Source organism: Hyperoodon ampullatus, assembly GCF_949752795.1.
Source record: "Hyperoodon ampullatus genome assembly, chromosome: 10".
Lineage (NCBI taxonomy): Eukaryota > Metazoa > Chordata > Mammalia > Artiodactyla > Ziphiidae > Hyperoodon > Hyperoodon ampullatus.
In genome coordinates this window covers 75,719,086-75,742,917 of record NC_136923.1, presented here as the reverse complement: position 1 = coordinate 75,742,917, position 23,832 = coordinate 75,719,086, and the positions used below count along the sequence as shown (strand labels likewise).

At 35.8% G+C, this 23,832-nt stretch overlaps 1 protein-coding gene across 4 annotated transcripts in view; it reads left to right on the top strand.

Moving 5' to 3' along the window:
• SUPT3H (SPT3 homolog, SAGA and STAGA complex component) overlaps nucleotides 1-23,832 on the top strand; it is a gene marked incomplete at its 5' end in the record, with an annotated part of 435,851 nt that overhangs the window by 324,659 nt on the left and 87,360 nt on the right. For 3 of the 4 annotated variants that reach the window (XM_079712421.1, XM_079712420.1, XM_079712422.1), the window contains 3 exons: nucleotides 5,661-5,736; nucleotides 10,842-10,954; nucleotides 12,067-12,174. In XM_079712421.1, coding sequence (XP_079568547.1) covers nucleotides 5,661-5,736; nucleotides 10,842-10,954; nucleotides 12,067-12,174 — 297 coding nt within the window. Of the gene's footprint in view, nucleotides 1-5,660; nucleotides 5,737-10,841; nucleotides 10,955-12,066; nucleotides 12,175-15,716; nucleotides 15,885-23,832 lie in introns of all 4 variants that reach the window. The other variant, XM_079712419.1, reaches the window with a different exon arrangement.

Genomic DNA, 23,832 nt, shown 5'->3' with positions numbered 1-23,832 from the left:
GAGGGAAAAGTTGCTAGAGGAGATGGTACTTATGCTGAAAGGGAAGGAGTTAAATTACCATGGGGATGGAAGAGGGGGTGTCCAGCACCATCATGAGGGAGGGGCAGGGGACAGCAAAACATGGCAGATGTGACAAAGAGTAACCTTTGTGCCAAGGTCTTTTCTCTTTGTTTTTACTTAAAGTAATTGTACCCAGATGAGTTGGGAGAGTTAAAATATTTGGAAGGAACCAGCAGAAACCTGTTGCAGTACTCCAGGCCCAAAATGATGAGCACTGCAGTGGGCATTAAAAGCGGGGGAATCTACCAGATGTTTTGAGGGAGACTCACCTACCTCTTGGGTAGGGGAATCTAGTACATTACAAACTGATCCAGCAAGCCGAGCCAGCACTCACCCGCATACCGGGTTGCCTCTGCAACGATCCAGATAAACCCTAAAACCTTTTTGGACCTCATCTTCCTTATCTACAGTGAGTTGGGGGTGTATGAGGTTTCCAAGGTGCTTCAGCATTCTGTCGCGTTTACTGATCTGTGAATATCCTTCTGCTGTGGACCACAGCATACATGAACATACATAAACATTCCACAGTTCACATGTTGTCACATTGCTGGATGCTGCTGCAACCATTCTGTATGAAGTTTTCAAGTTCAGCAACCAGTTCCTGCCTAACATGAGGTATTTGGTAGATTACCATTGACATTTGGCCTTTTCCATGCAGAAAGGACTTTGCATTTCAATTGTAAGACTTCTAAGTGTAATCAAAGTAAGATTTTTTTTTTAATTCAAGGTGGAAGTGAAAGCAGATGAAAACTTTCATCTTGGTTTAAAAGTTATGTTCTGTGATTCTGTGTTGCTGAAGAAAGTCATGTGTCTTGAGAAGCTGCCAAGAGATACGCCAGCACATAGTTTCTATAACCTTTACGTATGCTTCAGTGAAAGCATTCAGAGAATTTAAATGAAACTGCATGCTGCAGAAGTAATCCAGCCTCATACCTCAAACTGATATAGGCAGGGGCAAATGGTGATTGTCACTGCTGTCCTTGAAAGTATTTTTCAAAGACACAGCAATTTCACATCCACTGACATAAAAACTTTTCACTAAAAATTTAAATTAACAATTATATACTGACAGACTGTTATGTTCAGGTATTGAACAAACAAATTATACTACCTACTGCATTTGTAGGGATATTTGCTCCCCTGTTTTCATTTAGGTAAGACCCAGAAAGTAAGTTTATCTGACATGGAATTGTGCCTTCTGTTTTGCAATAACCAGAAAGGCCCCTAACCTTGATAATGAGATGAATGACTATAGCATAACTATTCTCTATTACCTTTTTTTTGAAGCTGTGTCAATTAAATTTTGAAATATTGTTGGGTATTTGGAAAATTTTAGGAATAATTCTTTCAAAGGTAGTGCATCCATGTATGCCCCTACATGGTAATACTTTGCTATGTTGTAGTACTAGTAAGGTTCAATTTCAGAGAAGCCTCTGAGTTCTTAGCATATTTTTATGAGCGTTCAGAAGCACTGCTGATACCTAAAGAAAGCAACGAGTGGGTAGAAGCTCCAGATTAAGCAGAAGACGAACTGGACTTGCAGATGCAAAAGCATGAGTAAGCCAGAGATGACCTGACATGTATGTGGCAGTCTGAGATCATCCTCATCACGCGGATGTTCAGGAAGAATAAAAGCTGTGATTAACCTGATATGGTTATTCAGTGATACACCTCAGAACAGGTCATTCAAGACCAGCCCATGCCTCTTTATTAACTGTATACTTTAATTTTTTTTTCTTTTTTTTACTTCTCTACATCTGAGTGTGCTCAAGCTCAACTTCTGAAATGGAGCTATGAAAAAAAACTTTATCTTAAAGTTTATTGTGCTGCTCTATGTAAAGAGTAGGCATTGTTATTCCGGTCATGCTATTTTATTAGGCTTCTTATTTTTTTCCCGCTTGAATCTTTTTCCAGAGATTTCTTAAAGTTCCAGGAATAGAAAAGGACAGCCACTGTGTACTTTAGTGTGAATTACAGAGGGTGATCTGAAGAGAGGCAGAAGGGAGGTGGATTTAGGACAACACAGAAACTAAGAGCCAGCCTTAGTTAATTGTTGGCCAGTGTCTTGTTTTTTATGGGTCTTTGGCTTAAAAAACTGTCTACCCTCTCTGGAATTTGTACAATTTGTTTACAAATATTACAGTTCCTGTTCTGAGATCAGCCATCAAGGATTTATGTGCATTTCTTTTGCCTCAATCTACCCGTCCATCTGCCCAGTCATTCAGCCAGCCAGACCATGTTTACCGAGGCCCAGGTAAATCCAAGCTAGGAAATCTCAGCCAACACTGAGATTATAGAAGCAAAATATAGTTACTATCTTTGAAGAATACATGGTCCATGAAGATTAGGTATTTTCTGACTTTCCCAGTATTTCAGGTGATAGTGTAAGATCAGGAGCTAATATAATCAGACGCTGAATGATTTGGATGCTTTTATGAGACCAAATTTGTCCCATTTTTTTTGGTTATTTGAAACAAGTCCTGGGGAAGAGAGAGGAGTAAACAAAAATTAGCATGAGGAGCGGATCTGAACCATCCTCATCATCATCAAGTCCCAGTTAGTGTCTCTGATTTCCTGTTGAGCACACTTGACCGTGCTGTGAATAGCATGCATGCCCAGTGACATGCAGTGTATATTCTGAGGACATTAGTAGGAGTGCTTCCCAACCTCTTTTATGTCATGGCACGCATAGAAAATGATAACATTTACCAGCCTGGGGTTTCTGCTGCCTCAGCCTTGTGAGGCATCCAGAAGGTTGAGGAGAAACAGTATCCCTCCACACCTGTGACGTGTTTGCAGCACCCCCGTGTACTGTCAGTTACCTTACAGTTTGTACACTCTGTACTAGGCTATCCCCAGATCTGCCTTCTTTGCTGACCCAGGGCCTCACTAATTTCATTTTTTCGTGAACAGTTTGGGCATGTTAATTACAGTGGCTCCATAATACCTTTTAGTAAGATAATGTATAGAGTTTAGAGGATCCCAAAGAAAAATATTGGAGTAAAAAATTACTATATGTTAGAGACAGCTCTTTATAATGAAAATAGGCTTCCTCAAGGAATTGAGAGTCCTGGGCTTCAGTTCTAACTTGGTCACCTTTCACAAATCATTTCCCCCCGAATCTTAATTTCCTTATCTTTAAAAGAGAGAGATTGAACAAGATGAACTTTATGCTGCTCTCTAGCCGTGATTTTGTACTGCCTATAAATCTTTGCTGTTGAGTCAACTGCTTCACATTGTGTGTTTGCTGTATGCTAGGCACTTGGTGAATAATTTCTACGCATACCCTAGTAGCTTCACGGGGCTCCCAAGATCAAAGGTTACTGCGTAGAGGCTAGAGGACTTAAAATACATCAGCTTACCATAACGATGGATACATGTCATATATTTGTCCAAACTCGTAGAGTGTACAACACCAAGGGTGAACCATAATGTAACCTGTGGATTCGGGGTGATAATGATGTGGCAGTGTAGGTTCATCAGTTGTAACAAGCACACCACTCTGCTGGAGGTGTTGATGATGGGGAGGCTGTGTGCATCGGGGAGCATGGGGTATTTGGGAGCTGTCTGTACCTCCTTCTTAATTTTACTGTGAACCTAAAACTACTCTAAAAAATAAATCTTTAAATATGAAAAAATAAATAAATAAGATAAAATATATCAACCATCTAAGCTATCTAAGAATGTTTACAGAAGCCAAATCTTGAATGTCCAATTTTTGGAGGAAAGTTAGTATTAAGAATCTCCTTAGGAACTTTCTTTTTCTGTAGTCATCTGATTCCTTTCTGTCTAGCATGTGTTTGGTGGATGAGGCTGCTTAGCTGGAGAGTAGCAGAGAAGACCTGGAGGAACGCATGGATAATGAAGGATTGGCTGCATTATAGCCATTTGCCTACATCATAGACCAAGATGGTAGCATTTGTTTATTCCACAAATGTTTTATTGTTCATTTACCATGTGTCAGATATTTTTTAGGAGCTAGAAATTCAAACCTAAGAGATTCCTGCTGTAGTCAGACACAGACAGTCAGATGCACATACAGACATGCATACGTAATATGTACATACATTAAAGATATCAGTCTCAGAGGTTTTTGTTTTAATAAACACATTAGTAACTGATTTGTCATGTTCAAAACACGTAAATTATCCCTTACTTCCTGTTTTCCATTAGCAAACATTTATTGAGTCATGTATCAGATACATTATAAAGGACAAAACTAAATCATGCATTCATATATCAAAAACTACTTCTGAGTACATAAAAAGTTATCCAGTAATATACCCTTAAGGAAACATGCTGTTTCAGATACACACACAACAGGATACATGTACACATACAACACATACATATACCTGCACGTGTGTGGGAGTAATATTTACTTGTACGTGTTCAAAAAGGATAGTTGAACCTAGAGAATAAATAAACAAGAAGTCTGGGTTTGTGTCAACACATATATGTGTTTGTGAATATGTGTGGAGGAGGTTAGGAAGGAAAAGGTGGAGGGGAGAGAAGGAAGGGAAAAAATAATCAGTGGTCTTAGAAGGAACCACAGTAGTTAGTAAATTTTGCCTTAATTCCCACCCCCCATCTATCTTTTCTCTGTGGAGCTGCAGCTAGTGTGCCATTATTCATTCAGCTGATAGATCATTGGAATTAAATTGTCTACTCACCCAAATCAAACAAGAGGAAAAAGAATAATTTCAGTTTTAAAAAAATATAAAAATATCCATAGACGTTAGAAGTGGTACTTATGTATTCCACCAACTGTGATAAAGAAAATTTGCTGAAAGTCCTTCCAAAGCAGAAAAAAATTTTAAATCTCAGGGAATTTATTTTCCTTTACTGGCCAGAAACTCATTCCAAGAAGTACCAGCCTGTCTCATTTCAAAATGCTTCCCTTGCCAAGGAAGCGGAAGCGGTCATATTCTTTCCCACCAAACTATGGGTGAATTATAATTATCCTACCTCTTGTGGGACAATGAAGCAGCAAACATCTGCTATACTGAATCCAAAAACCCACGAATGAAACTATACCAAACTGTGAATCATACCTGGACTCAGATTAAAGGATTTGTGTTGTGTTTACCTTTTTCTTTATTTTCTTTGCAATTTAAAATATGGATTTGTTAGCTCTGGCTCTGTGTTCTAACTGAGGGGAAATATATGGATTCCATTCGTTGATTCCTATTTTAACATTGAAAAATCCCAGCTTTAAGGCAGATAGGCAATAAGAGTTCATAACAAATTTTCTGTTTGATTTGTTATACCTCACAGTTTTCTTTTTCTTCAAGAGTGTGGTACAGTTAAAGAAAATTTAGAGGTGCACAGTCTTAAGAAGTGAGGTCCTTTAGTTTTTTCTTCCACTGTAATAAAAATAACAGAGGACTGGAAAATGGTTTTTAAACTTTATTTCTAAAAGAAACAAGCTTCAAAACTACTGTTATCATAATTTTATGTATCATGGTATTTATGGTGGTACTAAACTATTCACCTAGAGTAAGAAAAGGAAATGGAACTTCAGTTCTGGGTTTTAGCTGTGAAAACATAAAAGTCTACTTGCTTTAAAAATGATGTGTCTTTTTATTTTTATCTATTAGAGAGCAGAAAGACAAACTCGAATTATGGATTCAGCTCAATATGCAGAATTCTGTGAAAGTCGACAGTTAAGTTTCTGTAAGTAAGCATTTACCTTTGCTTCATTATACGTTTGAGATTATGTGTTACAGATACACTAAAGTACAGCAACATCTGTGTTCCTTAGACATTGGTGAGTTTAATACATATATACATAGTTATAACTATTATGGAAACAGCCTCTGCATTGTAGGGGAGCCTATAAAAGGTTTTACCCCACTCTGCTGTTTTGCAGTTAATAGTATTAAGAGGTTTTTAAGGGTGCTGGTAATACACAGAGAGCCATGTTAATTATTCACATTACTTTTAGTCAGAAAAATTCCATTTTTTGTAATATTCCCATTTAAATTTCTTTTTTGGTTTCTTAGTCATTTTTACACTAGCATTGCTGATTGTACTTGACCCATAATGGACTGTAGTAGTACAGTCATGACATTTAAAAGCCCCTAATGGTAATAAATACCAAATTTTCCCTTCATGTGTGCATTCTCATATTACCACAATAGAACATATCAACATAAACAGTCTCTTCCATCTTTGTCTGTAACCTCCTGCTGTGGTGTGCATTCCACGTTAGCAAATTCATTAGTCCACGCTCTTGTACCTATGGCAAAATGAGTGCTGTCCCACCCCTGCACACAGCTTACTGAGAATAAAGGCTCTTGATAAATAGTGGGCTAGATTGTGTACAAAACATCCTTACAGCAACAGTTCAGTGATGAGTAAGACTCTCAGGGTGAAGGTCAAAGCGTAAGTGTGATGAAAAGTCCAGTTAAAAATATGACAAAGTAGCACATGACCCTAATCTGAGGGATCATGGACACAATGGTGTCTTTAAACGAAAAGCTATTATGTGGTCACAATAACAATGTATTTGATTTGGAAAAAGAAAATGAGAGCTTCATTTATAGATCATAAAGTGCAAATAAATGACACATTTCAAATACTGCCTCATGTAAATGTCAGTAAAATATAGGAAAACATGTTTGGGAAGATTTTTTTTTTCCTAACTAAATATACTTTGCAGCCTGACTAACAATTTGGCATCATACATCTGTGAAGCATTAAGTAAATGACACTTCAGATCATGGCAATTTCAGCAAATGAGAGGTTTTTGTATTGTAAATTTTAGGTTTAAAAATGGCATTCAAGTCTTTTATAAGTATAAATCTCCATTTTATAAAGTAACATTTAGTGCTATTGAACTATTTTTTAAATCATATTTTAAATTTAATTTATTTAAAGGAACAGAAGTGCTATTTCACACTAAAACATGTAGTCATTGACGCGTCCTAATACATCTTCTGTTTAAAAATCTGATTTTTCATAACAATTTTTTGATTCATAACTTAGTAGTAAACTTAGTAGATTAAAAATTAATACATTCCATTTCTGTATAAAATAATTGTAATATAAAGAGTGTCTTATGCTTGGTTTTTTTTCCTTTAAAGAAGAGGGATTTGGGCATTTAAAAATATTTCTTTATGTGGTACCCATAAGTGCTTCATCATGAAACCTTCGTGGAAGAATCTGTTTTTTTATATGCCACAATACTGTCGTTGGGAATGCTCAGTTGAGACTACTAGTGCATGAGACTACTAGTAGTTGAGACTACTAGTTGAGACTACTGGTGCATTTCAAAATAACATGTCTGTAACTTTATAGGCTGAGGGTAAGTTGTAAAACCAGGACACTGATCATGCTCACCAGTGTTTTGTTTTTACATTTATGTAAGTCAGATAGTCATTTCCCTTAAAGTCTTTTAAAATCTGATATTAATTCACAAAGCTTTAATTTAGTTATAATTTGATATACCTGTTTCCAGTCCTTTCAACCTTTTGTTTTATGTGTGGATTTTGTAAACAAATTTCAATTTACTGTGCTTTTTTATTTGGTTTTCCTCCTTTTCTTTGGATTGATTGGGTTTTCTTCATTCCATTTTTCATCAACCAGTTTGTATATTATATATTCTGTTGCTGTTATTTTAGTTGCTATCCTTAATTTTTCTAAAGTACACCCCTGACTTAAAATTTTTTAAGTTGGTAACTACAGGCATACCTCATTTTATTGCTCTTTGCTTTATTGTGCTTCACAGATAGTGTGGTTTTTTTAGGAATTGAAGGTTTGTGGCAACCCTGCATCAAGCAAGTCTATTGGTGCCATTTTTCAAACAGGATTTTTTTTTTTTCCAAACAGGATTATTTTTAATTAAGCTATTTTTTTAGACATAATGTTATTTTACATTTAGTAGACTACAGTATAGTGTATATATAGCTTTTATATGCACTGGAAAACCAAAAAATATGTGTAACTCGCTTTATTGCAATATTTGATTTATTGTGGTGGTCTGGAACCAAACCCACAGTATCTCTGAGGTATGCCTGTATCTAAACTTCCCTTCTCAGCCTAATTTTGTTTTTCCCAAGCCTCTGTAAGTGCTTAAAGCACTCATTTCTGTCTTAAAAATGGCTTTATTTTGCCCTCATACTTAAATGATAGTTTAGTTAAGTAGGAAATTGTAGACTAATAGTTATTGGTTAAAACATGATTCCATTGTCTTTTAGCCTCTGTCGTTGGTTAGAAATCTGATGTCTACTTGTTTTATGTTTTCCCTGTGGGAGAAAGAAAGAGAATGAAGATATACCCTCGGGTATATGGGGAAATGAACAGGCTGGCAATCAGTAGCCAATCAATAAATATGTATAAAAGAAAAGAAAGAAGGAACCCCTACTATAGAAGTTTCCAGGGAAAACCATGCCCTCTGAGAAAGGTTATTTTCGATATATTCAAAGAACAGTGATTTTGAAGAGATAGAAGTTGCAGAAGGTTTTCTTCGGAGTGGAATGAGCATTACAGAGGGCTCTGCAGGAAGGATCAGGAATGGAAAGGCTGGTGAGAAGGGATGTGGTAGAAATAATGAAATAGTGTGCAGGGGTGAGAGAATGGAATATTGAGAGGAACTTGAATTTTACCATTGATCACTGATGAGAAAGATAAAGTGTATGAGAATTGACAACCTTGAATTTCCATATGAAATTATTAAGTAAAGTAGTTTTATTTCCAGCACAGGCTGAAAACTCAGGTGTGTCAGAAAGAGGATAATCCCAGGAATTTTTGACCTTTGGTCAAGGTTCTATTTAGACTGTTGATCAATTTCCAGGATTACCCTTTCCCCTGATATTTTGAGAAGAGAGGTGAAGGAAGAGGAACTCATTCAGTTTCATGCCCCCTTACTTCTGGTGAAAACAAACTATCATAACTAAGAGTATCTGTGCCTCTTTTTTTTGGAACCAGCGGCACCCTGGAAAGGTCCATCTTTGAAACAGTCCTCCACGTGACAGGGAGGGAATTAGCTCAGAGAACCTTCACCTGGAAGATTGCTGGCATAGTAGTAACCTAAGTGGTCTTATGCATCTTTTTTGATGTATGGAAAAGTTTGGACCCTACCCTTTTCTTAAGGAATCTCTTTCATTTATTCATTCATTCATTCACTTCTTCCTTCTGGAAATATTTATGGTGAGTGTGCTAATGTCAGGCACTGTTCTGGGTGCTGGGATACCATGGTGGACCCATGGTCCTCACCTCTGCATTCTCAGTACGTAAGATCTAGTGAGAAAGCTGACGATTCTGTTGCTTAGGTAGGCAGATCTGACAGAATACCAAGAACTCTTCTTTCCCTTACTTTTAAAATTAAGTGTTCAGAGCAGTCACAAAATAACTGTTTCCATGTTGCTGTCTGCAAAGGGAGAAGTGAATAGGGTACATTTTATTGATCTTGCCAAATTGCTGCCTGTTGACTTGAACTTCAGAAGTATTCCACAGATGTTAACCAAGTGTTTGTGAGCTATTGCAGCTTACTAGTTAGATGGAATGTTGCATGTCAGAGAGCATTGGGAAGATTGGTTACTTTAGGGAGATAGCTTTAAGTGGGATTATCATAATTCTGCCACAGTTGACAGCTTTGGATATGTGCTTCGATAGCAGGACTTAATGTCTCCTGTGATTTATTTCACAGAAAACTCTTCTGTATGTGGAATCCATGAAGACTTTATCTATAAGGATCAAAACATCATGCTTGGAGTTACTGTTAAGTGTTTTATAGACCTGTGGGACCAGATTAATCAAAAGAATAATCATTGGATTTTTAAAAAGATGATTATGTTATAGATATGATAAAATCTTCACTATCAATCTTTTCCCTCTGGGTTACTAGTTAAATTAGTAATATCTAATGAAGGAACCTATGTCAAGTTAGATTCTGCTTAGCACTGTGGTGGTTTAGAGATATTTAACAGAAGGTTCCATATGTGCTTGGTACTGTTAGGTATGCATGAGACGTGACGCATGGTGTTGGTCCACAGAAAACTTGTAATGTGGCTTGAGAAATTATAAGCAGGCACAAAAGGATCTCTGGTGATATAAGTGTTCAGTAAATGACTAGAGTTGAGGATGTATACCTTTGGCTTGTATGGGCAGAATTCATACGAATGAAACAGTGATAGAGAATCCCATGCAGGGTGAACACAGAGGATTATACTCAAGGCCAGTGACATTTTAATAGGGAATAATATAAAGGCAGGTTGGAATCAGTCTGGGTGGTTTTGAGAGTCAGGCTTAAGACTTTGGACATCTTTGCAATCAGGAAAATGTAACCACAGATTTAGATCAGACCAGATATCAGTTTATTCTATTTAATTCTAAATTCACAACTTTGAGCCTATTCAAGTAATAGGCACATTTTGAAAGGTATTAAAAATACAATTTCTATATGTTCCTTTTTTATCACAGGTTCTTTCTTGCAGGATTTTCTTTCCACAAGAATAAATTAAAGTTACATCAAGCAAGTAATTCTCTGACTACTGTTACAACATAAGCTATGGCCAATGATAACTTATTCCGACACATTGTAAGAAGTGCTAAACATTAAGTGGTTTAGTATACAGTGTTATGTAGCAGAGATACTAAAGATGCAAATGTATAAGGGATTTCTTGGGGCTAGAATATAAATTCAAAAACGTTGCATATTATATGCATTGTTTTTCATATGCAATTTTCAGTAGAAATGTTTTTCATTCTGTGATAGTAATATGCAGTATTAAAACACTTCCAAAGCTAAATTTTCTATACTTTTTTTTAATGGCTAGCCAAAAAAGCCTCCAAATTTCGAGACTGGTTGGACTGCAGCAGTTTGGAGATAAAGCCCAATGTTGTCGCTATGGAAATTTTAGCATATTTAGCGTACGAAACTGTGGCACAGGTAAGAATTCTAATCTATCATATCAGGCCATACATAGCTGCTTTCTCCCTACCCCTGTCCCTCATCAATTCTTCTTCCACCTGCTGCTCTACCAGGAATGAGAACAGCCATGAGTTCTCTCCTATGATAATCTCATCATTTTCTAAAATTTAGTTCAGTTATGTTTCTTTGCATCCTCAGCCCCGGTGGGTGTTAGGCTAAAAGTGACTGTTTCTTGCAACTTTAGCCAAACCAGAAATGGAATACTTGCATACTTTTCCTCAACACTGAATTCTAAGTACACATCTCTCTTGTTTAGAGATTATTTTTGAGCTTTGAAAAACAGCTTTCTAGAAATGTACAAGCTACTGAGTGCTTACCAAAATCTGAGTCTGGAATCACTGCCCTCTAGTTTCTCAGAGCATGGTTCTTAGACTACAAGCATCAGCATCTCCTTGGTTCTTGTTTAAAATGTAAATTTCTCAGCTACACCCCAGAGCAGACCTACTGAATTAGAATCTTGGAGCTTGGAACCCAGAAATATGTATTTTAAAATGTTTCCCAGGTTTTCCCTGGTGGTCCAGTGGTTAAGAATCTGCCTTCCAGTGCAGGGGACACAAGTTCAATCCCTGGTTGGGGAACTAAGATCCCACATGCCACGGGGCAACTAAGCACCTGTGCCACAACTACAGAGCCCATGCACTCTGGAGCCCACACACCACAACTAGAGAGGCTGTGTGCCGCAACTACTGAGCCTGTGCACTCTGGAGCCCATGCACCACAATTAGAGAGAAGCCCCCGCTTCAGTGAAAGATCCCGCGGGCTGCAACTAAGACCTGACTAAGCCAAAAATAAATAAATTAATTAATTTAAAAAATTAAATAAAATGTTTCCCTAGTGATTACAGACTTTGAGAACCACTCCACTAGGAGGTCAGAATATATCATTTATGTTCATGGTTAGGTCCATTTACCAGCCAGTGAAAGCATATGCTCATGTCCACAATACAGATTTTTAGGCAGACAATATTATCAATAACATTTGGGATATATTGCTTTTAGCTTTACCATTTCAGTGACACTGATGATTATTTCCATTTGTGTGACTTTAGTTTCATTGCTCTGATCTTCTAGTTAGTGGATCTGGCTCTTCTTGTGAGGCAGGACATGGTAACCAAGGCAGGAGACCCCTTCAGCCATGCCATTTCTGCCACCTTCATTCAGTATCACAGCTCTGCTGAGGTAAGTATTAAAAAAATCTGTCTTTGACCCATCTGTGGATTTTTTTCTCATGTCTGGTATTTACATGTAGTTCTAAGAAAAAGACTGTGTAGGAATATATAGCCTTCAGTCAATGAATCTTAATACATTCAGCATTCAAACAAATACGTACTATGTACCAGGCCCTAACAATCCACTTAATACAATGATTTTTTTTCACCTTCTCCCGGCCTTATTTAGCTTTCCTGGCCCTTCGGTGAAAGCACACCTCTCATTTCCATGGGAGATAAACACCTGGTTTAGATAATTGAATAACATTGAGAAAAGTTATTTCTTTTTGCTTCAAAGATGAGAGAATTATTATTATTCGTGTAATAATAATTCCTGGCATTTATTGATAGTTTTACTTTCCAGTTATTGATTTATCTCTAAACATGATTTAAAGAAGCATGGCTCCATTTATCCTTCGTGTTTCAATTGGCCCTATCATATGATAATCACATCCTTTCTGATCGCATTTATGTTGCTGGGATCCCCACCTGTGGGGACTATAAAGTCATCTTGCCAACTTTAAGACTTTGTGTAATAACTGTGCATCATTTTTGGCATAAAAAATATTCTCTGTAAGCAGCATGTGCCTAAAAACCAGAAATATAATATCTATTTAATGAATTTGCCAATAATTTGACTTTTTTTTCCTAACATAAACATCAGTTTCATATAATTCAACCTAATAACCATAGAGAAGGCAGCAAGGAGGTTAGGTTAACATATGCATGTATAATTGTGAAGTGAACTTTGGATCAAGTTGGGTGAAACATATAACCTGAAAATGGCTAAGCCATTCAAAGAATCTGAAGAAAACTGTAAATCCTTTCTCCATAAAGACATTTGCAAATTTTGTACACAATTTCAGGGTGTTGAGAGACCGTCTGAAACCATTCTGCAGATATAAGGGATCTGTGAACCCAGTAAACTCCAAATTTAGGTATATCTCTGCTCTAGGATACATATAAAATATATAAAGATATATTCCTATATCTTATTACATGCCAAAAGTTTGACATCTTTTTATGCCCCTTGTAGAACCAGATTGGCTTAGAACTAAAGTAGGAATTTAAATGTTTATGCTCATTAAAAATCCATTTTTGTCTTGGAAAAGGTCATACATTATTATCAGCGAATATACTTTAAAAGTCCCTAAAGCTTACCCAGTTGATTAAACACTATTTGTTTTCTTTATGTTACAAACCCAAATTATGATGTCAAAGAACACCCTTTAAACTGTCTTTGATACATGTTCACTTTATGAATATGTGTATAAGTATGCTTTTCATTAACATCAGACAAATTCGTTATAACATTTCTAATTGAAGAAATTTACAGTGAACATAACAAGCCTAGTTTTCCCTTAACATTCAAGGGATTGCTTACGTGGCTAGGAAAACTCTTCATGTCCCTCCCACTTTCTCGGTTCTCCAGGGTGGCCAGGCTGCCCTGGGCAACTGCTCAGCAACCACAGCTGCTATTCCCAGCTACCCAGCCGTTAAGAAAGATGGCTTATGTGTGCTGAATTTCCTGGGCTCTCTGGGAGGTGGGAGCATGAGCATCAGGAAGTACCCTGGCTAAATATGTTAGTACAAGCCTCAAGCTTTTCCCTGACTTGCCAGACACCCCTCCTTCAACGTGACTGGTGGTCAGAATGAACATTCGGAGAGACTGGAAGTCTTTCTGCCCTTTATTACCTGATGACACAAAAAGAATGGCCACTCTAGAGAAGGAATCTTACCCATCAACATTGCAAATCAGCAACCACTGTCAAGGGCCTGCTTTAAGGACTTTACCAAATTAGGTACAAATGGGGGCTCTGAGACTAATATGGTCTGTATTTAGGGAGATAGAACATTCTTTAAGACAACGAAGGAAGTAAATTAACACGCAAACAAACAATTCAAGATTGTATGTACTAATTTCCAAATGAGTGGCGTAGACAGAAATTTCAGAGATTAAAAACGACTCCCTAATTACCATGAAAGAAGACTTCAGAGAGGAGGTTGGGTGTTGAAGGAAAAATAAGACTTTTATCAGATGGTAAAAGTGGGGAAAATACTCTAGGCCTCAGAGGCAGCAGAAGTGTAATTGTACTGGGGGGAAAAAAACTGTGATTAAAATATTCAAGCCAAGAATTCATTGAGAAGGGGTAGTGGGGAGTTAGCTTAGAAAATAAAGGCCTTAGACGCTTAGAGTTATTAAGGAAGAATTGAAAGTTTCTTGGCTAAAGTTTGATGAGTTCAAAAGGGTATTTTAAGAAGATCCAGATGGAGGTGCTATGTACAGTAGCTTGGAATTGGAAACTCAAGGCATGGAGTTAACACAGTGCATTCTATTTTAATAATTATCGTTCTTGAACACTAACTATATAAGGAACTGAGCTAGTTAAGCTTGGGTTTCTCAGATTATCAAGGTTAATTTTAATTTGAGTTAATTTTCTAGATTTTGTTTTCTAATATATGGTTCATATACTGGAAGCAATGATCTCTAGGAGTTACCTTGTTTTTTCTAAGAACAACTCATGCCACATTAGGTTTATTCCTTCTTGTTTGATGCTTCTAGGCAAGCAGATCAAAGAAATACTATTGAAAACAATATCTGAATTTCAGCAAAACATTTTACCAAGCCTAACATAATTTTTAAAATACATGACAGAGAATTGTAGGCCAGTAGATAGTATGAGGATAATGTAGAATTAACAATACCATACATGAAAAAGACTTAGAAACTTTTATTTGCCTATACATTTCTTAGGAGCCAATATTGTGATGTTACTGAAAAGAAAATGTTTTTTGTTTTGTTTCAGTGTTTAGGCACCATCCTATAGGATGGATATTGACAAAGTGAAGGCTGTCTAAAGGAGAGTAATGGGTGGGAGGAAGAACCTGAAAGCATGTCTCATAATAAGTGGTGGAAGGAACTTGAAGTGTTTGACCTATAGAAGAGAAGAGGCTGTGAAATAAACAGTCTTCAGTATTTGAAGTGCTTCCACATGGAAGAGAGAACAGACTTGCAGTCATAACCAAAGAAAGCAGATAGATATGAGGCATATTCTGAATGAAGGAAGGAACTAGGTGTTGGAGGAGCTAGAGATATATCTACAGTGACCTTAAAGCACTGAGTTTGAGTTACTAGGCGAAGGCTGGTCACCATGTTACAAAGAATGTCTGGAAGGCATCCTGTTTGGGGGGAAAGTTTAGAACTTCCTTTTGAGTAAGTTTGAAACACTGACAAAACTTCTCAGTAAAAATATCTCTATTTGACAAAATCAGCAGAAATTTTGGAAGCTGTATCTGAGGAATCCTGATTTTTATCTAAATGATCACACAGATTAAAAATTAATATGTTTAGACCCTTGGGGTAAGATGGTGGCATCATTTCTGTGGACTGGATAATAATAAACTGTGTTTTTATAACTTTCAAATATTACTGAATTCATGAGATGTTAAACAAACTCAAATGTTAGTAGAAGTTCTGGTTGCTTGATTTCAAAGCCACATCTCTTTGGACAGGGGTCTTGCCTAAGGTCTTACCCAGACTCTCCTGAGAACACACCTCCTCCTACACCGAGCGCTCCATCATCTGGATCACAGCTCTCAGGGAGAACCACATCAGGATCCCTAGGGAATGGGAGTGCTGGACAAGACTCAGCTAAAACCAAACAAAGGAAAAGAAAAAAGGTCAGTGATATTTTTTCTTTTTCTTTTTTTTTTCCTTTCTTTTTTTTTTTTGCTGCAGAATGGAGAGGTCTTGTTGAGTACGGAAACTGTGTTCTATTTTTCTCATAAATCTATTTTTAGAAGCAGCCAGTTTACAGCAAGATAATTGATTTTTTCTAATATAAAAATTTTCAAACACAAAATAGTTAAAAGAATTGTAGAGCGGATACCATATATCTGCCATCTAGATTCTACAATTAACATTTTTTTTAAGATTTTTTTTTTTAGAGTGGTGGTATCTCAATGTGGTTTTTTTGTTTTGTTTGTTTTTTTATTTATTTTTGGCTGTGTTGGGTCTTCGCTGCTGCACTCGGGCTTCCTCTAGTTGCAGCGAGTGGGGGACTTTGTTGTGGTGCGTGGGCTTCTCATTGCGGTGTCTTCTCTTATTGCGGAGCACGTGCTGTAGGCGCGCAGGCTTCAGTAGTTGTGGTACGTGGGCTCAGTAGTTGTGGCTCGCAGGCTCTAGAGCACAGGCTCAGTAGTTGTGGTGCACAGGCTTAGTTGCTCCCTGGCATGTGGGATCTTCCCGGACCATGGCTCAAACCCATGTCCCCTGCATTGGCAGGCGGATTCTTAATCCCTGTGCCACCAGGGAAGCCTACAATTAACATTTTACTATATTTAATATATTAACTATATATTTACTATATTTGCATTTACTATATATATGCATCCAGTTGTTCTTTAATCCATCCATGTGTTCATTTTTTTTAATACATTGAAAAGTAAGCTGCATACATCAGCTTACTTTTCATTCCTAAACACTTCATTATGTATACTTTGTTTATGGTTCCTTTTTGTAAAGGTAACATTTATATTCAGTATACCACTGAATTCTTAAGTATACCATTTGATGAATTTTGACAAATGCATAAATTTGTTGTTTTCTAATCCCCTCTCAAGATAAAAAACATTACCATCAGTTCAGAAAGTTCCTTCATACCTCCTCCAGACAATCCTGTCACCATCCTCAGAAAGGCAAACACTGTTCTGTTTTTTTCATCATACATTAGTTTTTTCCATTCTAGAACCTCATATAAAGAGGATATAGTATGTATACTCTTTTGTGTGAAATTTCTTTCAGGACATTTTTGAAGTTTATGTTTTTCAGTATAAGTATAATATATTCTTCTTTATTGATGAGTAAGTTGCTTGTATATATCTGTTTACTCATTCTCATTTTTGGTGGACACCCAGGCTATTTCCAGTTTTTGAGGTATTATGAATAAACCTGTTATGAGCATTATTGTACAAGTCTTTATGGACAAATGCTTTCATTTCTCTTAGGTAGATAGCTAGGAATGAAATTACTGGGTCATAGAGTAGCTACGTGTTCAGTTTTTAAAGAAACTGCAAGAATTTTTTTCCCAAATGGTTGTATCATTTTATACTTTCTTAGCAATATATGAGAATTTCAGTTGCTCCACATGCTCATCAACATTTGGTGTTGTCATTGTTTTTACTTTTAACCATTCTGATGGATATTTAATAATAATTCACTATAGTTTGAGTTTGTATTTTCCTGGTGACTGATAATGCTGAGCATTTTTTCATGTGCCGATTGGCCATTCATATATCTTCCTCAGGGAGGAGTCTCTTCAAATATTTTACACAGTATTTTTGAGGTAGGGTTGTCTCTTGTTTCAATTTGTAGGAGTTCTTTATATATTCTGTATAACAATCCTATGTCAAATATATGTTTTTCACATATTTTCTCTCTGTTTGTAGTTCACCTGTTCATTGTCTTAATGGTGTATTTTGTTGAGCAGAAGTTTTGAACTTCTAATGAAGTCTAATTTATCCAATTTTTTCTTTTGTTTATTGTTTTCTGTGTTCTGTCTAAGAAAGCTTTGGCTACTCCCAATTCATGATGATGTTCTCCTATGTTTTCTTCTGGAAGCTTTTTAGCTTTACCTTTTATGTTAAGTTCCATTAACCGAGTCAGATTAAGTTTTGTGTCTTTTATGAGTTGAGGCCATGTTCACTTTTTTACATATATCTAGTTATTGCAGAACCATTTGTTGAAGACTCTTTTCTCCCATTGGATTGCTTTGGTGGCTTTGTTGAAAATCAAATGACCGTATATCTGTGTCATTTTATTTCTGGGATTTCAATTTTGTTTTATTGACTTGTCAGTTCTTTTGTCATTGTCATCTGCCTTGATTACTGTAGCTTATAGGAGATCTCAAAGTCAGGTAGCGTAGGTCCTCAAACTTTATTTTTCAGGTTTAATATGGATATGTTGTATCCTTGCATTTCTATGTAAATTTTAGAATTAAAATTTAGTTTCTACCCAAAAAAGGAAAGAAAGAGAGGGAGCTATAGAAAGAGAGAAAGAAAAAGGAAAAGCCTAGTGGGATTTTGAAGGGGATTGGATTGAAATCTTACATCAATTTGAGGATATAAATGTCTTCACAATACCAAGTCTTATAATCCATAAACATGGCATATCTCTCCATTTACTTATCTTTATGAAATCTCTCTTTTCATCACTGGCAATACTATCCATCTTGAACTGTTTTATCTGATTAATATAGCTATTCCAGCCTTCTTATGCTATTTAAATGATATATGTTTTTCTCTCCATTTCCTTTCAGTATATCTGTATCTTTAATATTTAAAGTACATCTCTTGTAAACAAAAAATTGTTGGCGCTTCTTTTTCCTTTCTTTCTGTATCTTTTAATTTTAGTCTTTAAATCTATAATGCTTAATGTGTGTATTGACATGGTTCGGATATAGGTCAGCTATTTTGCAACTTGTTTTCTCTATTTTTTTTTCTGTTTTTCTTTCCTATCTTCTTTTGGGTTTAATTATACACTCCTTCAGAAATCCATTTTAATGTATCTACTGATTTCTTAGTGATATCTCTTTGCATCATTTTTTAGTGGTTATGCTAAGGACTACAATATAGATCCTTAAATTTTCAATGTACTTAGAGTTGTTATTGTACTGTTTTACTCACATTAAATGTAAGACTTTTATATTTATATAGGTTTATCTACTTTAGTCTTGTTCTTTCTGCTATAGTTGATGTACATCTTATGTTGACATGTTATAAACCATAACACTATTTTTGCCTTAAATAATCCAATGACTTTAACATTTACCATTTCCACTGTCCCTCTATTTCTTTTTGATGATCAGACTTTCCTTCTGGTATCATTTTCCCTTTTTGTTCTACTAAATTTTATTTAGCACTTACAGCACATGCTGGCTGGTGATGGTTTCTCTTAATTTTCATTTTTCTGAAAATATCTTTACTTTTCCTTCATTTCTGGAAGATATTTTCTCTGGCTATAGAATTCTGGATTGGCAGTTTCATTTTCAGTACTTTAATTATATCATTCCACTGTTTTCTAGCATCCTTTTTCTTTTAATCACGTCAGTAGATTTTGTAGTTTTGTTTCTGTGTATGTAATGTATTATTTTTCTCTGGATGCTTTCAAAATTGTATCTTTATTTTTGGTTTTCAGCAGTTTGGCCATGATATCCATAGAAATGGTTTTCTTTTGTATCTAGTCTGTTTAGGGTTCACTGAGCTTCTTGAAAATGAAATATTTTTAAATTTGGGGGGGATTATCAGCAATTATTTCTTAAGATATTTTGTCTGCCTCATGCTCCCTCTTCTCCCCTTCTGAGACTCCAAGTACATATTCGTTAGTTACTCGGATATTGTTCCACATACCCCTGAAGCTCTGTTTAATTTCTCTTTCAATCTTTTCTCTCTGTTCTTCAGATTGGATAACTTCTATTGATCTTCCTTTATGTTCCAAACTCTATCTACTGTCAGCTTCAGTCTTACCACTCATCCAGTAATGTCTTAGTTCTGATATTTTATTTTATAGTTGTATAATTTCCTTTTGATTTCTTTTTGTAGTTTACATTTTTCTTTTATTTTTTGTCATTTATTACAAGTTTATTTTATTTCATAATAGCTGCTTTAAAATCCTTGTATGATAAATACCTGGATTATTTTAGTCTCCATTGAGTATAAGTCACAGTTTCTTGCATTGTTGCATGTCTAGTAATTTTAAGTTATATCCTGGATATTGTGAGTAATATAGAGATTTCAGATTCTGTTATATTCCTGTGAAGAGAGTTGTTAGTGGTGGTGGTGTGTGCATATGTGTGTTAAGCAGGCAGTTTACTTTTCTAGATTGAACTCTAAAGTCCAAACTCAAATTCCTCTTCAGCAGCTAGATTCTCTCTTCACTTCACTTCACTTTACCTGATTACCTGGGTTTTTTGGATTTGGTACCACAAAGGAATAGTTAAGAAGTTAGTCAAAGACTGGGTAAAATTTATACACTGAATTTGGTACTTCCCTTCTTTGATTCTGTCCTTTTGGGGATTTTGTTTTTCACTTTACACATACTATGGTTGCCCTGAACTCTGGCCAATAGTTCTTCATGCCTCTAAGGTCATGTCCTCCCTATACTGACTGGAGCCTACCCTTGGGCTAAAACAGTAAAAACAGAAAACTCAACCCACAGCCATTCCCTTCTTCTAAATATAGGTACACTGCCTTTCAGTTTCTGCCTGTGTTAGATCAGTCTCTTTTGTTTTCAGGTACTTGTTTTTTATAATTTGTCCAAACTTTATACTTTTATCTACAAGTTCGTTGGCACAATAGGAACCATTTGCCATTACTAGCAGTGGAGCTATGCCTAGATATAATTTTATAACTGATAGTAAGCAGATTTAAATTTCATCCTCACATCTGAACTCCTCCTTTTGTTTTCAAAATGACAGAGCTCACTGATTATTTATAAAGGGAAACTCTGAACTATAAGGAACTTCTATATTAGAAAGTAGTTCTAAAGATTTTCAGCTGTAGTGCTCCCCAACTCATTCAATAAATAAAACTAGGCTAATAAAATGTTACCTAAAAGACCTCTTCAGTGGATTTGCTTTACAAAGTATGTAGGAAGTTGTAATTAACCTGGTTATTATGCATACATAAAATAATTAATTTTTTCTCTATTTACTCATCCACATCTTTCTACGTTCAAGCTCTTGCTATATTTTGATTTTTACTCACTGGAAACCTCAGCTATGTTGGTAACATGGTACAGTTCATTCTACGTAAAATAATAAAGCCTCTATTATATACTAGCTATGTGTACTAGAAGCCAAGGGATTTGATATATAACCATATCTTAATACTATCATTTTAATCTTGGGAGTGTCCCTTATCATCTATAACATAGGGAAGGAGTTGGGGAAGTTTAGAATAGATAATATTGTGTGTTTTTTCTAAATTTTATAATTATGAATCCTTGAATTTGGTGATTCTTTCTTCTCTTCAATATGTTTTTTAGTTTTAATTTCCTTAGTTTAAAAAAATCTCTTCCTAGTTATATAGAATGACAAATTTAACATCTCAATTAAGTTTTGAAATGAGAAAATTAACTGTATTATACTATAGCCTTTAGCCAAAGAACGGCCCAACTTCATCTGAAAAGAAATCCTCTTTAGACACAAAGCACTGAGAGAGCTCTGTGTACAAGAGTGAGGAGAAGGAAGACACTTACCTGCCCACTCAGGTCACATCAACCCATGTGATCAGTGAGTGACAGAAGTCAGTAATAGTGCTACTAACCTTTCACTTGCTCTAACCTGAGATACGTATTACTCCTCTGTAAAATCTAATATTTCAAGTTTAACGAAAGGTCTAGTCCACCATTATGGATGTGAAAAGAATAAGAGGCAATTATCTGAGATTCCAGGTCCTTCTTAAATATTAGATTACCCGGCAAGGGGAAGGCTGAGAAAGGATAAAATTTCTTTAAAAGCTGTTTCTTCCCAACAGCTCTTAAGTTCAGAAGAAAAGAGTCAGGAGAGGTACAGACTTTTGTAAGAGATCCTGGGGCAACCAAAGTTTCAATGTAACTTCTTGTACCACAGTTGAGAGTTCAAGCTGTTGGGGAATTTTATTCAATACAAGCCAGCAAGTACAAGCAGAGGGACAATACTCAAATGTGGGAAGCATGGAGGACTCTATATGATACTTCAGCTTCCAATACCCAGCAGCAGTTTCTGAATAAAAAGACTTAAATAAAAATGAAATGGAAGAATACAAGAATGGAGTATGAATGCAGCCAAGAGGAAGAGCACCTGACATATGAAGAACTTTATGAAGCACCTTGTACTTTACTTTAGGAAATAAAGAGTTTAGTCCCCACAGAGATTTTGACAAACACACTATAGACAACAGCACTCAGTATTTTATCAAACATGTGGGTTTCATTTTTGAAAACTTAAAGAATATTCTATAAGGTGGGCACAAGCAGAATGAGAAAGCTGAATTGGTACATAAATGTAATATTCTTTATATGTATTTATAACATATAATAGTTTTATATTAGGTAGCAAATACACAAATTTAATGCTAATCCTGTAACAATTTTGAAGACTATTACAAGATTTATGAAGTCACTGCTGAAGTAAAAATTCTAAACTTAATATGAATTTTGAATTTAAACAGATTTCGAGTACCTTGGTGAGGGACTAGATATTTACAGAAATGAGAAGATACTTATTGCGGTCGAAACAATACTGCAAATACAACATTTTAGATTTAAAGGTTTCCTTCCAAAGAACTCAATGGGCAAATCAGGAAAGTGTAGAAGTGCACATAGTAACTTATGCTGATGTTTACATTTGCTTAATTATAGCAGGTAAACCTGAAACTGGCAAGATAGAAATTTTAATGACATTTTTCACAAAAATGAATATTTTTATTTTTATGTAGGTTAGCTTCTTTTTAGCAGCGATAACATGATTCAAACAGGCCTGGCTTACGTGTTACCACATCTTACAAATAGCAACCACAAGTAGTTTCTAACTTATGCTTCCTACTTCAGTGTTCTCAAGTCCCATTGGATCGCCATGCCAGAGGTTCTGAGAGATTTTGACCAAAATGTTCTATACCAGAACCAAATTTATTGGGGAAAGTAGAGAAAGAGTAGACTCTCCATTGGCCATGGAGAAAAGAAATGAAAAATAAATCCAATTTTCAAGGAGAAAGGAGCTTCCACAGAGGAATGCACTGGAAGGACTCCCCACCCACTTAGTCTGCAGGATATTGACCCTCTTGATGTCCCCCTTTTGTGTTTCCACTTGAGTTTCCACTAGAAAACTTAACTTTAGATTCCAAATCCAGCTAATTATTTGCATTCATTTCCACAATTGAGTAGAATGCCTCAACTTACTTCACAAGTATTTGTTATCCCTAGCAGATAATGAGTCTGTATTAGTCATATTCACATCTTGGAGCCAAGTGGACTTAACAGAAGAGTCTTTAGCCTTACTGGGTACCTGATAATTGCATTTATTCTAATATATTCCAACTGAAACAAAGTATTTGGAATGAGAATCAAGAAAGCACAATTTAAAAAAAGAAAGAAAGAAAATGAAAAAACTCTGTGTGTGCACTTCTATATGAGTGCCAAAGTGAGGGGTTAAGATAACTTAATCCTTGTTATTGTGGGCATAGCTGATGTGTTATTTAGGGTATTGTTGGAATGAAATTGAGAAAGATAGCCTAGAGTAAATTCCTATCTGGCTTATTTCAAATCTTGTTAAAATAATAAAAATAATCAAGATCTGTTTTGTTTTATATTTTAAGTCTTATTTCAGGTTCAGCTTGGATAATTAGCTGATGCTCTTCATAGGAATTTTTACAATTATTTTACTAGTTTATAATAGAAGAAGCACAAAAAGTATATTTAAAAGGTACAGAAGGACATACAGTGAAAAATATTTCCTCTAACCCATGTCCTCCAGACACCCACCTATACTACAAGAGATAAGCACTGTTACTGATTTTTGGGGTACCTTTGTGGAAATATTCTAAGCTTAAATGAGCATATAATGTTCAGCTTTTTTAAAAAAAACAGCTGGCT